This window comes from Miscanthus floridulus, chromosome 3, assembly GCF_019320115.1.
Source record: "Miscanthus floridulus cultivar M001 chromosome 3, ASM1932011v1, whole genome shotgun sequence".
In the NCBI taxonomy this organism is placed as follows: Eukaryota; Viridiplantae; Streptophyta; class Magnoliopsida; order Poales; family Poaceae; genus Miscanthus; species Miscanthus floridulus.
Genome location: NC_089582.1, coordinates 58,260,698 through 58,281,294, shown reverse-complemented (window position 1 = coordinate 58,281,294; position 20,597 = coordinate 58,260,698). Strand labels below are relative to the sequence as shown.

At 49.5% G+C, this 20,597-nt stretch overlaps 1 protein-coding gene across 1 annotated transcript; it reads left to right on the top strand.

Annotated features, from left to right (window-relative positions):
- The first annotated feature begins 665 nt into the window (after nucleotides 1–665).
- On the top strand, nucleotides 666–968 carry LOC136543777 (uncharacterized). The gene has a single exon (XM_066536137.1). It carries the CDS (start codon nucleotides 666–668, stop codon nucleotides 966–968), a length of 303 nt encoding a protein of 100 aa, XP_066392234.1.
- Nucleotides 969–20,597: the final 19,629 nt, after the last annotated feature.

Here is a 20,597-nt window from a genome sequence, read left to right as displayed (position 1 = left end):
ACATGCTGAAGAAGCCCTGCCCTTACCACCAGGGCCCAGTGAGGCATGCCCTCGAGGATTGCACCATACTCTGGCATTACTACGCCAAGCTCGGGCTCCCCAACGACGATGCCAAGAAGAGGGGCGCTGGTGACCGGGATGATGACAAGGACGATGGGTTCCCCAAGGTGCATAATGCCTTCATGATCTTTGGCGGACCCTCGGCATGCCTCACAGCACGCCAGCGAAAGAGGGAATGCCAGGAGGTCTTCTCGGTTAAGGTGGCCAACCCCTGATACCTTGACTGGTCTCGGGAGGCGATCACCTTTGATTGGGATGACCATCCCTACCATGTTCTGAATCCTGGGCAGTACCCACTTGTTGTCGACCCGATCATCAGCAACACTCGACTCACTAAGGTGTTGATGGACGGAGGCAGCAGTCTCAACATCCTCTACACCAACACCTTGGAGCTCCTAGAGCTCGATCGGTCGCAACTCCGGGGTGACGCCGCGCCTTTCCATGGCATCGTGCCAGGGAAATGCATGTGACCCCTTGGGTGCATCGACCTAATCGTTTGCTTCAGCACCCCCTCCAACTACCATAAGGAGGTCCTTACCTTCAAGGTGGTTGGATTTAGGGGAACCTACCATGCCATCCTGGGGTGGCCGTGCTATGCCAAGTTCATGGCGGTCCCCAACTACACCTACCTCAAACTCAAGATGCCGGGTCCCTATGGCGTCATCACAATTGAATCCACGTACGAGCATGCATACGACTGCGACGTCGAGTGCATCGAGTACGCCGAGGCTCTCATGGAGGCCGAGACCCTCATCACCAACCTCGATCGGCTCAGTAGCGAGGCGCCTGACTCCAAGCGTCGCGCCGGGACGTTCGAGCCCATGGAGGCCATCAAGCTCATCCTAGTTGACCCTGCCTACCCCGATGACCGGGCGCTGAGGATCAGTGCCACCTTCGACATCAAATAGGAAGCCATGCTCATCGACTTTCTCCGTGCAAATGCTGATATGTTTGCATGGAGTCCCTTAGACATACCGGGCATACCGAGGGAGGTCGCCGAGCACGCCTTGGACATCCAGGCCGGCTCTAGACCAACAAAGCAGCGCCTGTGCCGATTCGACGAGGAAAAGCGTAGGACCATTGGTGAGGAGGTGTAGAAACTTTTGGCTGCCGGATTTATCAAGGAGGTATCCCATCTAGAGTGGCTAGCTAACCCGGTGTTAGTCAAGAAGAAAAATGGTAAGTGGAGGATTTGTGTAGATTACACCGGTTTGAATAAAGCCTGTCCGAAAGTCCCCTTCCCATTACCTCGAATCGATCAAATCATTGACTCCACTATGGGATGCGAGACCCTGTCTTTCCTCGATGCGTATTCCGGTTACCATCAAATCAAGATGAAAGAGTCTGACCAGCTCATGACTTCTTTTATCACACCATTCGGCATGTACTGCTATGTGACTATGCCTTTCGGCCCCAGAAACATAGGGGCCACATACCAACGGTGCATGACCCAGGTCTTTGGCGAGCACATCAGGCGAACCATCGAGGCCTATGTGGATGACATCATGGTCAAGTCTAGAAAGGCTGAGGATCTCATCGACGACATGGAGATAGCCTTCAAATGCCTTAGAGAGAAGGGCATCAAGCTCAACCCTAAGAAGTGTGTGTTCGAGGTCCCTCGAGGCATGCTCTTGGGATTCATAGTCTCGGAATGCGGCATCGAGGCAAACCCAGAGAAGGTCTTGGCCGTGACCAGCATGGGACCAATCTGAGACCTCAAGGGAGTGCAGAGGGTCATGGGATGCCTTGCGGCCCTGAGCCACTTCATCTCACGCCTTGGCGAAAAAGGCTTGCCTCTGTACCACCTCTTGAGAAAATCCGAATGCTTTTCTTGGACCCCTGAGGCCGAAGAAGCCCTCACCAAGTTCAAGGCACTGCTCACCAATCCTCCCATCTTGGTACCGCTAGCCAGGGACGAGCCCCTCTTACTCTACATCACCGCAACGACCCAAGTGGTCAGCGCGGCCGTGGTAGTGGAGAGGCAGGAAGAGGGGCACGCTCTACCCATCCAATGACCTGTTTACTTCATCAGCAAAGTGCTCTCCAAGACCAAAATGTGCTACCCCCACATCCAGAAGCTGATCTACACTGTAGTCTTAGCTCGACGCAAGCTGCGTCACTACTTTGAGTCCCACCCAGTAACCATGGTGTCGTCTTTCCCCTTAGGAGAGATAATCCATAACTAGGAGGCCTCGGGTAGGATAGCCAAGTGGGCCGTCGAACTCATGGGGGAAGCCTTGACTTTTGCGCCTCGAAAAGCAATTAAATCTCAGGTCTTGGCCGATTTTGTGGCTGAGTGGACCGACACCCAATTGCCACCTGCTCAAATTCAGATGGAGAGCTAGACCATGTACTTCGACGGGTCCCTAATGAAGACCAGGGTAGGCGCGGGTCTGCTCTTCATCTCACCCCTCAGAGTACACATGCGCTACATGGTTTGGATCCACTTCGCTGCCTCCAACAATGCAGCCGAGTATGAAGCTCTCGTCAATGGCTTGCAGATCGCCATCAAACTTGGAGTACGGCGTCTCGACGTCCGGGGTGACTCGCAACTTGTCGTCGATCAAGTCATGAAGGAGTCAAACTACCTCGACCCCAAAATGGAGGCATACTGCAAGTTGGTATGTCGCCTAGAAGACAAGTTCGACGGTCTCAAGCTCAACCACTTCGCGCAGAAATACAATGAGGCCATGGACGAACTAGCAAAGATGGCGTCAGCATGGGCTCCGGTCCCCCCGAACATCTTTGCCAGAGACCTCCACAAGCCTTCCATCAACCATGGCTTGGCAGCAGGAGAGGGCCCACCGGTCGAGCTCACCGCAGGGCTCGAGGCCCCCTCCATCGCTGAGACCCCTTCGGCCGAGCCCGAGGTTATGGAAGTAGACATAGAGCCTCCCGAGGCCAACTAGGGCACGGACTAGCGGGTCCCGTTCCTTGATTTCCTCATCTGAGGAGAGCTCCCTGCAGACAAGACCGAAGCCAGATGACTTGCGCGACGAGTCAAGACTTACGTCCTCTGCAACGGCGAGTTGTACAGGCGAAGTCCATCTAGCGTCCTCCAACGATGCATCACCATAGAGGCAGGCCAGACCCTACTTTGGGACTTGCATGCGGGGGCCTACAGGCACCATGCAGCACCTCGGACGCTCATCAGAAACGCCTTCCACCAAGGGTTCTACTGGCCGATGGCGGTTGCTGACACCACTAGGTTAGTACGCTCCTGCGAGGGATGCCAGTACTATGTGTGGCTGACGCACCTCCTAGCCCAGGCCCTCCAAACCATCCCCATCACATGGCCATTTGCCATGTGGGGGCTCAACATGGTCGAGCCTCTACAGAAGGCCCCCGGGGCTACACCCATCTGCTGGTAGCAATCGATAAGTTCTCCAAATGGATCGAGGCTCGCTCGATCAATCAAATCAAATCCGAGCAAGCAGTGCTATTCTTCACGGATATCATCCATAGGTTCAGGGTTCGGAACACCATCATCAATGACATCGGGACACAGTTCACTGGCCAAAAATTCCTAACATTCTACGGCGACCACCTCATCCGTGTGGCCTGGTCGGCCGTAGGACACCCAAGGACAAATGGCTAAGTAGAACGTGCTAACGGCATGATCCTACAAGGCCTCAAGCCAAGAATTTACAACCGGTTGAAGAAGTTTGGCAAGAAATGGCTCGCCGAACTCTCGTCGGTCATCTAGAGCCTGAGGAACACTCCAAGCCAAGCCACAGGGTTCACACCTTTCTTCCTGGTCTATGGAGCTAAGGCTATCCTCCCCACTAACTTGGAATATGGTTCCCCGAGGCTATAGGTCTACAACGAGCAAAGCAACCACACCATCCGCAAGGATGCCCTTGACCAACTGGAGGAAGCCCGAGACATTGCGCTGCTACATTTGGCCAAATACTAGCAAGCCCTATGGCGCTATCAAGCCCAGCGCATTCGAAGCTGAGACCTAAAGGTAGGCGACCTATTGTTGAGGCTAAGGCTGAGCAACAAGGGCCACCACAAGCTGACCCACCATGGGAAGGACCATACATCGTCGCCCAAGTGCTGAAGCCCGGGACCTACAAGCTAGCCAACGAGAAGGGCGAAATCCTCACCAATGCTTGGAACATAGAACAGCTACGTTGCTTTTTCCCTTAAATTTCCAAGCATTGTATACATTGTTTCTTGAAATACAATTAAGAAGTGTTCTTTAGTTGTTCTAATTTTTAGAGAAAACACCTGAGCCCATCGTGGGCCTTAGCATTATGATAACACCGCAAGGGAGACATGGCTCTGCTTTTGTAGAACTGAGCCTCCCTTAGGGGCTAGATAGGGGACTCCCCCCTAAGTCCCACGCACCATTCTTTAGTCATTCTCTGAAAAAATTCCTACACCAAACTCTCTAGCACGCTCTGACAAATTGGTTGTGAAAAACCCAAGGACCGAAAGTCCATCTCAGGGCTAGAAGGCCGGTAGAGTCATGAGATGGCCTATGCCTTCGGGCTAGGCACTCCCTCACCACCTTTCACCCAAGGGGCGGCTTAGGCTCCAAGGAGGTTTTTTGCAAAGAAATATGATCAGAGACAATAGAGGGCAGAGGCTCAGAAATATAAGAAAAATGATTAAGAAGCACGAGTACTTTAAAAAAGGGCCTCGACGGCCACAAGCATTATGATACAAAGTTAATCCCTATTCTATTTACATGGCCTCTTGGGCCTAGGTCATGGCTCAGGGCCTCCAGCATCGGCGGACGGCGTGGGAGGGACCACCCCCTCTTCGAAAAGCTTGGCCAGCGCCGTGCCGGGGCCCTCTGCCACCTCCATTAGCCTCACCACCTCCTCGTCGGCCTCCCCATCATCATCAGGTAGGACATAGCCATCGTTGATGGCCTTGAGGTCGACACCGATGTAGTGCAAGGCGATGACGGCCAAGGCGCACTTAACACCCATGTGCAGCGCCCCTCAAAGTCACTCGTGCGCTTGGCCGCTCAACACAATCAGGCAGCTCCCAAGGGAGCTTTGTGACTAGACCCCCTCAACCTCTAGGGCCTCATAGGCGGTATGGGTGGCACTCTTTAGCGCATCGTGCTCCCCGATCTCCGTCTCCAACTCTACGCCAAAGGAAATGAAATGGGGTTGAGCGCAAAGGAAAATAAGCCAAATAGGGATGGAAGCCTATGGGACTCACCCTTGGCCTTCTCCTCCCAGCGTCGGGCCTTGACCCGAGATGCCTCGGCCTTCTCCTTCAGGCGCTAGACCTCGATCCGAGAGGCCTCGGCCACCCTAGAAGCCTCTCCCTCCAGCTCTGTATCACACCAAGGAGTTAGGGGCCAAACACAAGAAAAATAAATAAAACAAGGGGAATAAGACTCACCCTCTGCCTTTCCCCTCCAGACCACAGCCTCGGTCTGGGAAGCATCAGCCACCTTGAGGGCCTCATCCAAGGCATCTTTTGTCAGCTGGTGCGCACCCTGCTCTATCCCTAGCTGTTCAGCAAGGGCCTTGACAGAGGCCGTGGCTTCTCTAGCCTGGGACCTGAAGGCATCGCAATCGCCAGCCACCCGGGCTAGCTCCTCCTCCAACTCCTTGACCCACGCCACCAAAGGGGCGACCTGCTCCTGAGCCGTGGCCGCCTCGGCCTTCGCATCGGCACAACGGAGGCAGAGGTCCTCCACCTCCGTGCTCCACGCCGACAGAAGCTCATTGGCACCAGCAAGCAGGCCCTCCTGCCGCTGGAGCTGGTCCCAAACATCCCTCTCCCACCGAAGAAAGACCGACTTCCCGAGGGACCGGGTCTCGAGCTCCTAGATAAGTAGAATAGTGGTCATGCACTGCAAGAAAACTTAGAAAAAGATGATACCACATGAGAAAGGAAGGCACATACCTAGGCGACGCCGAGCAAACTGTCAGCCACGATGGACCATGCTGTCCACAGCGACCGCTCCACCAACTGGCGGTACTGCTCGAAGGTATCCCAGTGCCCCCCTTGGCCGTGTCCTCAAGGGCGAACAGAGGCTCCCCCTCAGGGTCGTCCCGGCTCTACCATAGGACACGTGGGTGATCCCACCCACGGGGCTTGGGTCATACCCGCACAAGGGCCGAGCTTCCCTCGCCCGTGGTCAGAGCCAACTGTTCCACGGTGCCAGCCACCTCGATGTTGACCACCTCCTATGCCTAGGAAGTATCATCGGAGGAGATCGGATAGACCTCTGCCTCCTAGGCGCTCTCTCGCAATAGCAGCAGGCCTTGGACCAGGGGCATCACCAAGGCCTCTGCTGCCTTCATCTCCACTTCCTAGGCCAATGGCTTCACCGCAATCACATTGGCCTCGGTGGTCCCGGGGGCTCCGACCTCCGCCATCATGGCCTCGGTGGTCTCGGGAGCTCCGGCCCCCGCCACTGCGGCCTCGGTGATCCTGGGCGCCCTGGCCTCTGTCGCCTCGGCCTCAAAGGCCTAGGGGGCCTCGACCTTGGAGGCCTCAGCAACTGAAGGTGCCTCGGCCCCATCTAACTTGCGAGCCTTGGCCTCATGGGGCGGAGGCCCTCCCTCCCCCATCTATGTCAGGGTCGCCTCGGTAGCCCCTCCTTGGGCAACCGACTCCTTTGGGTCGGCCCTCGCTGACACCGTGCCACATTGTATGGTGGCTTGCGCCTCCACCACCCAGTGGGCGATGGATCTAGGGCTCACCTTGAGCACCTTAAGGGGCGTCAAGTTGGGCACCTCCATAGGTCGCTTCTGGCTAAAGACAAAATACTTACGGGGTCAGCATGAGACCGAAGAATGAACGGAAAATGCTGCAACTCTGCCGAACATACACTTACCTCGAGCGGGGCTGCAGCTGCTTCGGCACGGCGACCCTCCTCTGTGAAGGCGGTGACGATGGTAGAGGCGCGGCCTCTGTATCCGCCGGTGCCGGTCGGTCCTCAATGGACCCCGGTGCCCCGTCGGTCCTCTGCAGGGGCAGTTGTGTCACCCCCACCGCCACCTGCTCCACCACTGCCGTTGAGCCCACTGGGCTGACAGCGCGCTTTCCCAACACCCACGCCTCGGGCATGTTGGCCTCGGCCCTGGGGCGGGTGATCACTGGCCCCAAGGTGTCTCCTTCTCCTCCTCCTAGGAGCGCCAGGCTGCTTGCCGACGCCCCAAGCACCATCTCCCCGATGTCGGGGAGATGGTCCAGGGGACCCCGCCCCATCTCGCTCTCGTCATCTCCGCCCGTAGAGTCCACCGACAGCGATGACAACGGAGATGACTCCACCGGGAGACTATCCTACCTCTGCTGCCGGTAGCACTTCTCTAGTTCCTCGTGCGCAAGGATCTTCCTCATGGGCTTCACCACCTCGGCATCCTTCCGCCTCTTCTGGGCCTCGGCGTGCGCCCAGTTGGCCGCCCGCCGCCGTGCGTCCTTAGGAATGGGTGGCGGGGAGTATCGCATGTCCCTCATTCCCTATAGGAACGACGAACACAAATAAGAGAATAAGAAACGATGAGAAACGAGGAGGCCTCAGGGGCTGCAGCGGCGCATGATTTACCAGTGAGAGGAACCCCCGCGATGGGCGCATCGCGAAGGGGGTCAGGCCACCGCTCCTCAGCTTTGCCTCCACCGTCTCCCTCACCCGGTGAAGAATTTCCTCGTCAGAGAGGGTGGAGGCAGACATCCGGATGCCCTCGATCGGCTCATTCAACCTCATCTTGAACAGGTGCCACCATCGAGCCATCAGCGGCAGCACCCTCCGGCGGTGGAAGGTGGCCACGACCACAGCCACAGTAAGGCTGTAGTCCCATAGCCTCTCAAGCTCTTCCAGGAGCGGCTGTAGCATGGCATATTCCACCCCTCCTTCCGAACAAAAAGGAAGCGCGAGGGTCGTATAAAAAGCTAGGGGAACCCCTGACGACCCTCTCGCTCCATGCAGAGGCTAAGGGGCTCTTCCTGCAACCTTGTCGAGACCCAGGACCTAGGCTCACACTCGAGGGGGCTCGGCAAACAACCCCTCCTTTTGAACGAAAAGGTTGCGCGAGGGTCATACAAAAAGCCAGGGGAACCCCTGACGGCCCTCTCACTCCATGTAGAGGCTAGGGGGCTCTTCCTGTAGATATGCCGAGACCCCGCAACCCAGGCTCGCACCTGAGGGGGGCTCAGCAAACAAACCCTCACACGCGAGGGGCGTACAAAAAGCCAGGGGAACTCCTGATTGCCCTCTTGCTCCGCGCAGAGGCTCGGGGGTCTTCCTACAACTTTGCCGAGACCCAGCGACCTAGGTTCACACTCAAGGGGGCTCGGCAAACAATCCCTCTGTCCAAACAAAAAGATATGTGAGGGTCGAACAAAAAGCCAGGGGACCCCTGACCGCCCTCTCACTCCGTGCGGAGGCTCGGGGGCTCCTCCTGCACCCAAGACGAAGACAAACGACCCAAGCCCACACTTGAAAATTTGGAAAAACGTGATAAAAGGGCATCGAGCCCGTTATAGTCCAGGGGTTCGAAGGCTGGGCCCTGAGGGTTTCAACAGCCACCCTAGGGCAACAGAGTCAAGGATGGCTATGGGCGAGCCCATACGGGGCTAAGACCCAAGCAAGCGAAATGCTTGGGATGCCCTAAGTCATGTCCGAGACCGATAGGGAGGTCTCCGAATGGGATCCCACCGTAGGGAGGCACCGAGCCACCGGGGCCCAGCGAACGGCCCCGGCACCCACTAGAGAAACCCTTTGGTACTCTTGGAGTGCGTCTCTAGACTGCTAGCTGACCCCTAGCGAATGGGGAATGGGCCTCCACTCGGACTTACCCGATAACAGCTCACCAGAAGTGCCACTGCTCGCGCCCATCGAGGGTAGCCTGGCATATTCCACCCCTCCTTTCGAGCGAAGAAGAAGCGTGAGAGTCACACAAAAAGTCAGGGGAACTCCCAATCGCCCTCTCACTCCATGCCGAGGCTCGAGGGCTCCTCCTGCGATCCTGCCGAGACCCCGCGACCCGAACTCGCACTCGTGGGCTCGGCGAATATGATAAAGTCCCTTGACTCAACATGGAAAAAAGACCCTAGAGGAATAAATTCATTCCCCCAGGGCCTCAGGGCCACACCCGCTAGGTCTTGGAGTGCGTCTCTAGACCGCTAGCCGACCCCTAGCGAACAGGGCACGGGCCTCCACTTGGACTTACCCGAAAATAGCTCACCGGAAGTGCCACCGCTCGCGCCCATCGAGGGTAGCCGGGCATATTCCACCCCTCCTTCCAAGCGAAGAGGAAGCGCTAGAGTCACACAAAAAGTCAGGGGAACTCCCGATCGCCCTCTCACTCTATGCCGAGGCTTGGGGGCTCCTCCTACGATCCTGCCGAGACCCCACGACCTGAACTCACACTCGTGGGCTCGGCGAATACGATAAAATCCCTCGACTCAACGTGGAAAAAAGACCCTGGAGGAATAAATTCATTCCCCTAGGGCCTCAGGGACTACACCCAGCAGGTGCGCTCATGCGCACCCACCAAGGCCTCGAAGTACGAAACACTATCCTGTCAGGAGCTACCGTAGGTCAAGCCTCGTCAAAACCTCAAGAAGAGCGCTCACGCTCTCCTTGAGGCTCGGGGGCTACTGTCGGGTATCATAAAATGGGGTACCCTGAGCGTATACCAAAAATATCGCCTAGACCCCATTTAGGACAAAGCCAAAAGGCAAACCATTGGTTAACCCCTAGCCTCATCCAAGCCAACCGGCTCTCCGCCTCGCTTGAGGCCTCGCACGAAAGGCCTCAACGGCCTGCCAAATCTCCTCCTCGCTCGAAGCCTCGCATGGGAGGCCTCGAACGGGGAACCAATTCTCCATCTCGCCCGAGGCCCCGCACGTAAAGCCTCAGACGAGATGCCGATTCTCCATATTGCTCGAGGCCAGCTCGGTAACAACCCATCGCTTCTGCCTTGACCAGTATCCCCGACCGAGCGTCATGTCCTATTAATGCGCCAACCACTCCCACGATATCAGCCGGACGACTACTCGACACTACGGAGCAGCCGATGAGACGGGAGGTCGCATCAACGCCATACCATCCAGGATAGGATGGGGTAGGGGTTACCAGCCACTATGCTCTGGTGGTGTGCCCACGATCAGCGCCCGCACTACACTGCGCCACCTAACTCCTGCCCTAGGAACAACGTGGCGTGGGGAGTCAAGTCCGGGTCACCATAGCCTCGGAATTAGCACACAGGACCAACTGCTCCCCCCGAGCCTCGACAATATACTTCAGGGTCTCTGCAACCTCAGGATTCATGCCCACCGAGCCTCCCACGATGGCTTGGCCTCGGCACCAATTGAGTCTCGGCTTCTCACGCAGTCAACACATGATGACCAGCGTGTCGACCGCCACGCCCCGCTTCAAGCTAACACTGGAGGTCCCATGATGTATAGGGTCAGATGTGACTAGCATGTCGCCCTAGTACTTCAAGGATGGGACCACTCCATTGACCATGCCGCCACAGTAACAGGCTACAGGGCTCGGACATGCTGCCTCCGTTCGCATGACGCTGAATAGCTAGCGCATGTATCACCCATGTCCCCCCCTTCAACTATAAAAGGGAGGGACCAGGGCCGTTTCTAGGGGGGCGAACGTTTACGATTAGGCCAATGCCCACATGATGAACTCATGCATAAACACACGGACAAACACACGAGCTTCCCCGCTGCTTGAGATCAACGTCTCAAGCAACCCACACTGCTCCACGCAGAGACCTAGGACTAGCTCCCTCTCTAGCCCCGCTTGTAACCCCCTACTATGAGCATTTTGGTGCAAGGAATACAAGATCGAATTCTCAGACTAGACATAGGGCACCCCTTGCCTGAACCAGTATAAACCTTGTGTCTCTTTGCATCACCATTCGGGATTGGGCACATGCAGTACAATTTTACTAGTTGGTTGAGGGCTGTCTGTCCAAAACACCAACACTACCTCTACAACAAGATAAGTAATGAAATAATGCAAGAGAGGTAGGAGAGTACACCGCACGTGGCAAGTGACAATCAATCAATATAGTGGATACCAAGTGAAATCCAAGAGACAATTGACACATGATTTTTCTTCCGAGGTTCACGTGCTTGCCAGCATGGTAGTCCCCATTGTGTTGACCGTTTGTCGTACCCAATTTTAAGGATAAAATGGGATGCAAAATCTTATGTGTGCCTAGAGATCAGTCACACACATAAGCTGACAAATTATGAATAGTATCATCACAAGTGTTTATTACATCACGAATAAGATAGAGTTATCACATAAATGTAGCGGAAATAATAATAGATCTCTCATGGAAGCTCCATTTCATAGGGACATCGACTGGTTGACCACAAGTCTAGTAGTCCTCAGGAAAATCATCATACCCATAGCCATCTGTTACCCATTTAGGATTTTTATCCAAATAATGAAAATAAACAAGCGTAAGTACATGTCGTACTCAACTAGTGTAACATGGGGTTCATGAGGCTCAAAAGGCTTGACATAGGTTTAACAGCGTTCAGCTTTTAGTTGTCACAATTTTAGCTTAAGAGTAGCAACAAGTTGTTTCAATTCCCAATGCAAAACACATGATCAATGTAAACATGAATAATGAATAGCATAAACAGATAATACTTAGTGTTCATCTATTCCATAAGGGTTCTAAGGCCGCTCGTGACCATGAGCATGGCTGATATACCAGTTTTACACTCTGCAGAGGTTGTACACTTTCACTGTGAGTCATGATACCCATATGCCCAGGTTAATTACTCCCAAAACACTTCCAAGGTGAGCAGGCAGGGGTCACTATGAAACCTTTCAAAGGTTCGTCTAACAAGTTAGGGCCATTAGATTCACTCGACAAACAAATATAGGAACCCCCTGTCAAATGGCACAATTCCATCGCGGCTATACACATAAGAGTAGAGGCTATCCTATACCTGATTCGGCAAGCTGTTCTTACACCAATAAAGGTAACCACTAACAAGCTAGAAAAGGTCCTCATACTAAGCTAAAGTCAGAGCCATGTAGCCCTCATAGTTGTACTGTAAGTCCCGGTTGATCACTTACAGATAAGTCCTTAGGGAGAGGAATCTGAAGCATTTAGAAAGTAGCTAAAGACTCTAGCCCCCTGTTTCGAAGTTGCTAAAAAGTCATATTTTAATGTTTATTGCATATACCATTAGTCAAGTTATAAGATTATGGTTAATTGAGCACTAGCAAAGCTACCCAATGCAAAACCCGTAGGTACAAGGTAAAAGTTCAATTCTAGGGAATCCCTATCAAGGTGACACATGCAACATAAATTTAATGAATTAAAGTGAATAGGAAACAAGGATGATCCCATGCTGTACTTGCCTTGAGCAAAGTACTCCTGCTGGTCCTGCACGTCAAAGTAGTACCCTTGATCTCCCAAGAATTGCTCACCGTCTATACTCGATAACGCAGCAACATACAAGCATCCAGGAGCAATCATGCAAAGCAAACAAAGCTATAGATTAGAACAGTACACCAATAGCATAAAATCAAGATGAAAAGTTTGGAAAACGAATCTACATCTCGCTACGAACACACATATGTGAAGATCATAAAAATCAGAGCTAAAACGAAGAAGTTATGAATTAAACAAGATTTCCTATAGTAAAATAATAGATTGCATCTAACCTCGAATTTTAAAAGTTGAAAACCTACTTAACAGTAGTATAAACATGTAGATTACTTAATTATGAACCTAACACAACTTGAATGGATCAAATCGGAGTTAAAACGGAGATTTTATGGCTAAAACAAGTCTAGTGACAAAACTGTAAATAACTAAAAACATATTTTCAATCTAACCAAACCAAAATATGCTTTCAAAAGGAGAAAATAGAATCTTGAAAGACGTTAGGGATGGTGGGTTAATACTGAAATAATTATAAGGGCTCTTATGCAAAGTTCTAGAACAAAGGGGTATCCTTCATCCTGGGCCGCCGGATTAGAGATGGACGGCCGAGATTGGATCTGGCGGGTGGAAGAAAAAACATTACTGCCGAAACTAGGCCGGCGGTGGGTTGACCATGGCGGTGCCATGGATGGCTCACCGGAGCTTTGGTTTTTGGTCTATAGTGCTTGGTTCGATGAAAGAGAAGCACTAGGAGAGAGAGAGAGGAGGGGATGGGGTCTCACCCGAATCGAAAGAGGCAACCGGGAAGCGATGATGGCAGCGCGGCGTTTGACGGATGACGATGGCTTTCCCCAAGATTGCGGTGGCGCTGATGTAAGGCAAGGGTGGCTGCGGCTTCTTCCCAAAATGAGATGAGGAGAGTGGTGTAGGGTCGGGCGACATTTAAAGGGCACGAAAAACTTGGGCGGCACGGCACTGAGCTTGTGGCATAGGCGGACACGGGCGTCGACGCGAGATAGTGTTCGAGGTGGACATGAGCGAGAGGAAAGAGGAGCGCCTAACTGGTGGGCTAGGACGGTCATTGGCCAGAGGGAGGAATGCACAATGCAAGCATACAGAGCTAGGCTGGGCGCTCAGCTGGGCCACGCGAAGGAAAGGCCACGACACATCAGCGAGCGAGGACGCGGCGCGGCATGCGAAGCTGGGCCAGCTCTTGCTGGCCCGCTATGGGAAGGGAGTGAAGCGGGCTGGCATAGAGAGGAAAGAAGAGCAGGCCTGTGCGGGGAAAGAAAGGCAGGCCGATTGGGCCGAAAGGAGAAGGGAGCATGGGGAATTCAGTTTCCAATTTTTGCAAAACAATTTCAAAATCACTTTCAAATGCAAATTCAATTCAACTTGGAATCTGATTTCAAATCAAGCAATACAAAAAAATATGCAGTGGCATGGATGCACACACATGATTGTGAACCTACATTTGATTTTAATTTGATAAAATTTATTATTTTCCTAAATTCAAATTCCCACAAAATGCATAATTAATCACTTTCTCCTATTTCAAAAATATGCAAAATTTAGGGTGTTACAATTCTACCCCCTTAAAATGAATCCCATCCCCAACATTCGGACGATGCTTACTCAAATAACTACAGGTATGTTTTCCTCAAATCCTCTTCTCTTTCCCAAGTAGCCTCATCTTCTGTATACCAAGTCCACTGAACCTTACACATCTTTATAACTCGGCTCCTTGTAACTCTTTCTGCCGTCTCCAAAATCCTTACCGGAAACTCCTCAAAAGTGAGATCTTCCTTAACAGTAAGCTCTTCTAATGGTATTTGCTCCTTAGGTACACGCAAACACTTCTTTAGTTGAGACACATGGAACACATCATGCACACCTGACAAACTGAAAGCTCTAGTTTGGTTTTGGTAAATTGATGAAACCCTAAGTGCCAACCTAGTTTATCAAGTGATTATGAGATAGGTAGCACACTCCAAGTTACGAAGCAAACAAAGATCATAGCATGATGAAGATGATACCATCATGATGATCAAGTGCTTGGACTTGGAAAGAAGAAAGGGAAAAACAAAAAGCTCAAGGCAAAGGTATAAACCATAGGAGCTATTTTGTTTTGGTGATCAAGACACTTAGAGAGTGTGATCACATTTAGGTTTGATAGCCATACTATTAAGAGGGGTGAAACTTGTATCGGAATGCGGTTATCAAAGTGCCACTAGATGCTCTAACTCATTGCATATGCATTTAGGATCTAGTGGAATGCCAACACCCTTGAAAATGTTTGTGAAAATATGCTAACACATGTGCACAAGATGATACACTTGGTGGTTGCCACATTTGAGCAAGGGTGAAGAAGTTAGAAGTGAAATGGAGTTGGTCACAATGATGCTGGCATCGGTCAACTGACCGAATGCTGGGTCGCTCTGTGACCTGACGCTGAAGGCCTACGTCCGGTTGTGTTGTCGGTCGGCACAGTGATTAGGGTTAAGCACCGAATGCTGGGCTGTGTTCGGTCAAGCTTGACCGGATGCGTCCGATTGGCAAAAACTTGTTTTGGACCCTTACTGTAAATGACTGAATGCTGAGGGTCCAGCGTCCGGTCAGCTCTGTCAAAGCATCTGGTCAACATTTCGACCATTGAGATCAAACATTCATAGTTGAACACAGGAGACACCTGGCTGCCATCGGGCGACCGGACGCTGAGGAGCAGCGTCCGGTCAGCCTGTGTTATGCCCAGTGAAGGGGTATAATGGCTCTATTTCATGGGGGCTTCTATTTAAGCCCCATGGCCGGCTGTAGCTCATGACTTTTGGCCATTTTCATTGACATAGCAACCTTATGAGCTTAGCCAAAGCCCTCCCACTCATCTCCATCATTGATTCAACATCATAGTGAGATTGGGAGTGATCCAAGTGCATTGCTTGAGTGATTGCATCTAGAGGCACTTGGTGTTCATGTTTAGTTGTGGGATTCACTTGTTACTCTTAGTGGTTGTCGCCACCTAGACAGCTTGGAGCAGTGAGGATCATTGAGCGAAGGGTGGTGATTGTCTCTAGCTCTGATCGTGGTAATTGTGAGGGGTTCTTGACCTTTCCCTGATGGAGCGCTAAAAGGTACTCAAGTGGATTGCTCATGGCTTGTGTGATCCTCATCTTGTGTTGGTTGTGCGGCACCCTATTGAGGGTTTGGTGTGTGATGCTAATTAGCGCGTGAACTTCCAAGTGAGTGAATCGCCACAACGAGGACTAGCTTGCCGGCAAGCAAGTGAACCTCGGTAAAAATCATTGTCTTCATTATTGATTCTGAGGTGATTAGTCTTCATTGTTATTCATCCTTGTGATTGATTGGTTCCTTCATCTACATGGTGGTATAATCTTCTTGATCACTCTCTTTACATTACCGCAAACTAGTTGTCAAGCTCTTTAGTGTAGCTAGTTATGAGAGCTTGCTTTCTTGGTTGGTGTGGCTCTTTAGTTAGCCTTTGAGAGCACACTAACATAGGGTAGTGTCATAGCTATTGTGTGAATAGATACTATCTAAACTAGAATTGTGGTAGGTGACTTGCATTTTGAGTAGGCTAGTGCAACACTTGCTTCGCCTCATAATTGTCTAACCATTTTGTTAAGTGTTGTTGTAGAAATTTTTATTAGGCTATTCACCCCCCTCTAGCCATTAGGACCTTTCAAGTGGTATCAGAGCCGAGGTCACCGTGATTTGAGGCTTAACAACCTTCGATGTAAAATGGCTCAAATCAACAACACCAAGAAGCCACCCCAATTTGATGGCACAAATTATCCCTATTGGAAGGCTAAGATGACAACATATATCAAGTCAATCAATAGGAAGATTTGGAAGGTGGTAGAAACAAAAATTGAGATAGAAGATGAAGAGGCTCCCACCCCCGTCGAAGAATTGCTACTCCAAAACAATGACATTGCTCTTAGTGCCATCCATGATGCTTTGGATGAGAGAACATTTGAGCAAATCAAGAACATTGAGAGAGCTCATGAGGCATGGAAGAAATTGGAAGAATCATTTGAGGGCACCAAGGCAATCAAGGGTGCAAAGGCATACATTCTCACGGATAAATTTGCTAGTTTCAAGATGAAGGAAGATGAGAGTGTGCCGAACATGTTCCATCGGATGGAAGTGATTGTAAATGATCTCAAGGCACTTGGTGAGAAGATAGAGGACAACGAATTCTCAAATAAGTTCTTGAGATGCTTACCCTCAAGATTTGGTACATTGGTCACTATTCTAGTGAGGTCCAGTTTGGATACAATGACACCAAATCAAATCTTGGGAGATATCATGACCGATGATGCTTATAGAGATGATGATGAGAAGGAAGAAAAGAGGGAGAAGAAAGATGAGAAGAAGGATGACAAGAAGAAGAGCGTGGCATTCAAAGCCACATCATCTAAGGGCAAAGCCAAGCAAGAAACATCAAGTGAAGAGGATGATTCATGGGATGATGATGATGATGAGAAGATGGCTCTCTTTGTCAAGAGATTTGGCAAGTTCATGGTGAAGAAGGGCTACCATGCTAGAAGAAAGAAGTCTTCATCCAAGAACAAAGAAGAGACAAGAAGGTGCTTCAAGTGTGGAAGCAAAGATCATCTTGTTGCTCAATGCCCATACAATAGTGACAATGATGATGACAACAAGAAGAACAAGAAGAAGGACAAGAAGGAAAAGAAAGAGAAGAAGGACAAGATGGCCTTCAAGAAGAAGAAGGGTGGTTCATATGTGGTCACTTGGGATAGTGATGCTTTCTCAAGTGATGATGATGATGATAGTGATGATCACAAGACCACCAAGAAGAAGGTTCTAGCAAGCATTGCCATCAATGAAAGCCTTCTCTCTTCGACTCTTCATCATGCTTCATGGCTAAGTCCACTAAGGTACAAACTTGTGATGATGAAAGTGATGAAGAACATGATGATGACAATGACAATGAAAATGATAGTGATAGTGATAATGATGAACCTACTAAGGATGAATTATTCGATATGCTAGAAGATGCTAGAGAACACTTTGACATCAAGAGAAGGGAATGCAAAAGCTTGCGTAAGGAACTAAAAGCCCTTAAGCAAGCCTTTGATGAGCTAGATGCATCTCATGAGAGGCTAGAGGAAGCCAATGAGAAGCTTGGCAAAGCTCACAAAAAGCTTGAAAAGGCTCATTCCTCTTTGCTTGATGAGCAAAATAAAAAGATGCATGTTGATACTTGTGATGTAGGTTTAACTTGTGACAAAATTGGTGAATCACTATCTATGCCTATCATTGCTCCTTCTACTAACCCTTCTTGTAGCACTTCCACTTCTACCTCATCTAGTAGTGATGGTCTCACTTGTGATGCCTCACTAGTGGTTGAGAATGAGAACCTCAAGAAGGAGGTCACTAAGCTCACTCACACCTTAGCTAAGGCTTATGGTGGTGAGGACCACTTGCTTATGTGCTTGGGTAGCCAAAGAGCTTCTCTCTACAAAGAGGGATTGGGCTATACCCCCAAGAAAGGCAAGGCAGCCTTTGCTCCTCACAAGACTAGTTTTGTGAAGAACAATGGTCGGTTTTACACTAGTTGCAAGCAAGTTGGTCATAAAGAGCAAGAATGCACCAACAAAAGCAAAAATGCTAATGTATCCTCCATTAAGCTTAATTCTTCCTATATGCTTATTAAGGGTACAAATGGTGTAAAGGGTAAGTTCATTGGCAAACCATGGATGGGCTCAAAGAAGAAAGCCATTTGGGTGCCAAAGAGCCTAGTGACTAACCTTCAAGGACCCAAGCAAGTTTGGGTACCTAAAAAGAATTGATCTTCTTTTTGTGGGTTAATTATAAGGCCGAATGAAGGCATTGGGTTCTTGATAGTGGGTGCACTCAACACATGACCGGTGATGCAAGAATGTTCAACTCAATCAACACCAATGGCAATGATGGTTATGATAGTATCACATTTGGTGACAATGGCAAAGGCAAGGTCAAAGGGCTTGGTAAGATTGCAATATCAAATGACATGAGCATATCTAATGTGTTGCTACTAGAGAGCTTGAACTTCAATTTGCTATCCATAGCACAATTGTGTGATTTTGGATTTAAATGCATATTTGGGGTAGATGATGTAGAGATCATAAGTGTAGATGGCTCTAACTTGATCTTCAAAGGCTTTAGATGTGAGAATCTATACTTGGTTGATTTCAATGCTAGTGAAGATAGATTATCTACATGCTTGTTCACTAAGTCTAGCATGGGTTGGTTATGGCATAGAAGGCTTGGTCATGTTGGAATGAAACAATTGAATAGATTGGTTAAGCATGACTTAGTTAAAGGCTTGAAAGATGTTGTGTTTGAAAAGGATAAGCTTTGTAGCTCTTGTCAAGCTGGCAAACAAGTTGGAAACAACCATCCTAAGAAAAGCATGATGAGCACTAGTAAAGCATTTGAGTTATTGCACATAGATTTGTTTAGGCCAACATAATACACTAGTATCGGTGGTAACAAATATGGCTTTGTGATAGTGGATGACTACACTAGATACACATGGGTATTCTTTCTAGTGGACAAAAGTGATGTGTTTGCAATATTCAAATCATTTGTCAAAGGCATTCACAATGAGTTTGAAACAACCATCAAGAGAGTTAGAAGTGACAATGGTAGTGAGTTCAAGAACACTAGAATTGATGAGTTGTGTGATGAATTTAGAATTAGACATCAATTCTTGGCCAAGTACACTCCTCAATCAAATGGCCTTATTGAGAGGAAGAATAGAACACTTATTGGTATGGCAAGGTCTATGCTTAGTGAGTACAATGTGAGTCAATCATTTTGGGCCGAAGCTATCAACATGGCTTGCTATTGTAGCAACCGCCTCTATTGTCACCCATTGAAAGAGAAGACACCATATGAGCTCTTGAATGGTAGAAAGCCCAACATTGCATATTTTCGGGTCTTTGGCTGCAAATGCTATATCTTGAAGAAAGGTACAAGATTGGGCAAATTTGACAAGAAGTGTGATGAAGGATTCCTACTTGGCTATTCCACTACAAGCAAAGCATATAGAGTTTGGAATTTGGATAGTGGTACTCTTGAGGAAGTTCATGATGTTGAATTTGATGAAAGCAAGGGTTCACAAGTAGAGAATGAGAACTTGGAAGATGTTAGAGGCATTCAACTTTCAAATGCCATGAAGAACATAGATATTGGTGAATTAAGGCCTAGGCAAGTGAATGATGATGAAGATGATCAAGTGCAAGTGCTCTCTAACTCAAATGTGCAAGATGATACAAATCAAGTTAGTGCAAGTGGCTCTCATGACAATGAACAAGATCAAGTGGCTAGTACATCATCTCAACCCAATGATCAAGCAAGTGCAAGCAATCAAGTTCCAATGCTCCAACCAACCAATATTGCAAGAGATCATCCTTTAGACACTATCATTGGTGATATTTCAAGAGGTGTACAAACAAGATCAAGATTGGCATCATTTTGTGAACACTTCTCATTTGTATCATCCATTGAACCAAAGAAGATAGATGAAACATTGAAGGATATTGATTGGGTAAATGCTATGCATGAAGGGTTGAATAACTTCACAAGAAATCAAGTATGGGAGATGGTAGAAAGACCAAAGGGACACAATGTGATTGGAACCAAATGGGTCTTTAGAAACAAGCAAGATCATGATGGGATAGTAGTAAGGAACAAAGCAAGATTAGTAGCACAAGGCTATACACAAGTTGAAGGTCTTGACTTTGGAGAAACATATGCCCCGGTTGCTAGATTGGAAGCAATTAGAATCTTGCTAGCCTATGCTTGTGCCCACAACATCAAGCTCTATCAAATGGATGTTAAGAGTGCATTTCTCAATGGCTACATCAATGAAGAAGTATATGTTGAGCAACCTCCCCATTTTGAAGATGACAAGAAGCCCAACCATGTGTACAAGTCGAAGAAGGCATTGTATGGCTTGAAGCAAGCACCTAGAGCATGGTATGAGAGATTGAGGGATTTCCTACTCTCTAAAGGGTTCACAATGGGCAAGGTTGACACCACTCTTTACATCAAGAAGATTGGAAAAGATCTATTTGTATTGCAAATCTATGTTGATGATATCATATTTGGATCAACTAATCAAGAATTTTGTGATGAGTTTGGAAAGATGATGGC

What these genes read in the sequence shown, in the direction of transcription:
- LOC136543777 (XM_066536137.1), top strand. Translation starts at nt 666, where the DNA reads ATGGCGGTCCCCAACTACACCTACCTCAAACTCAAGATGCCGGGTCCC.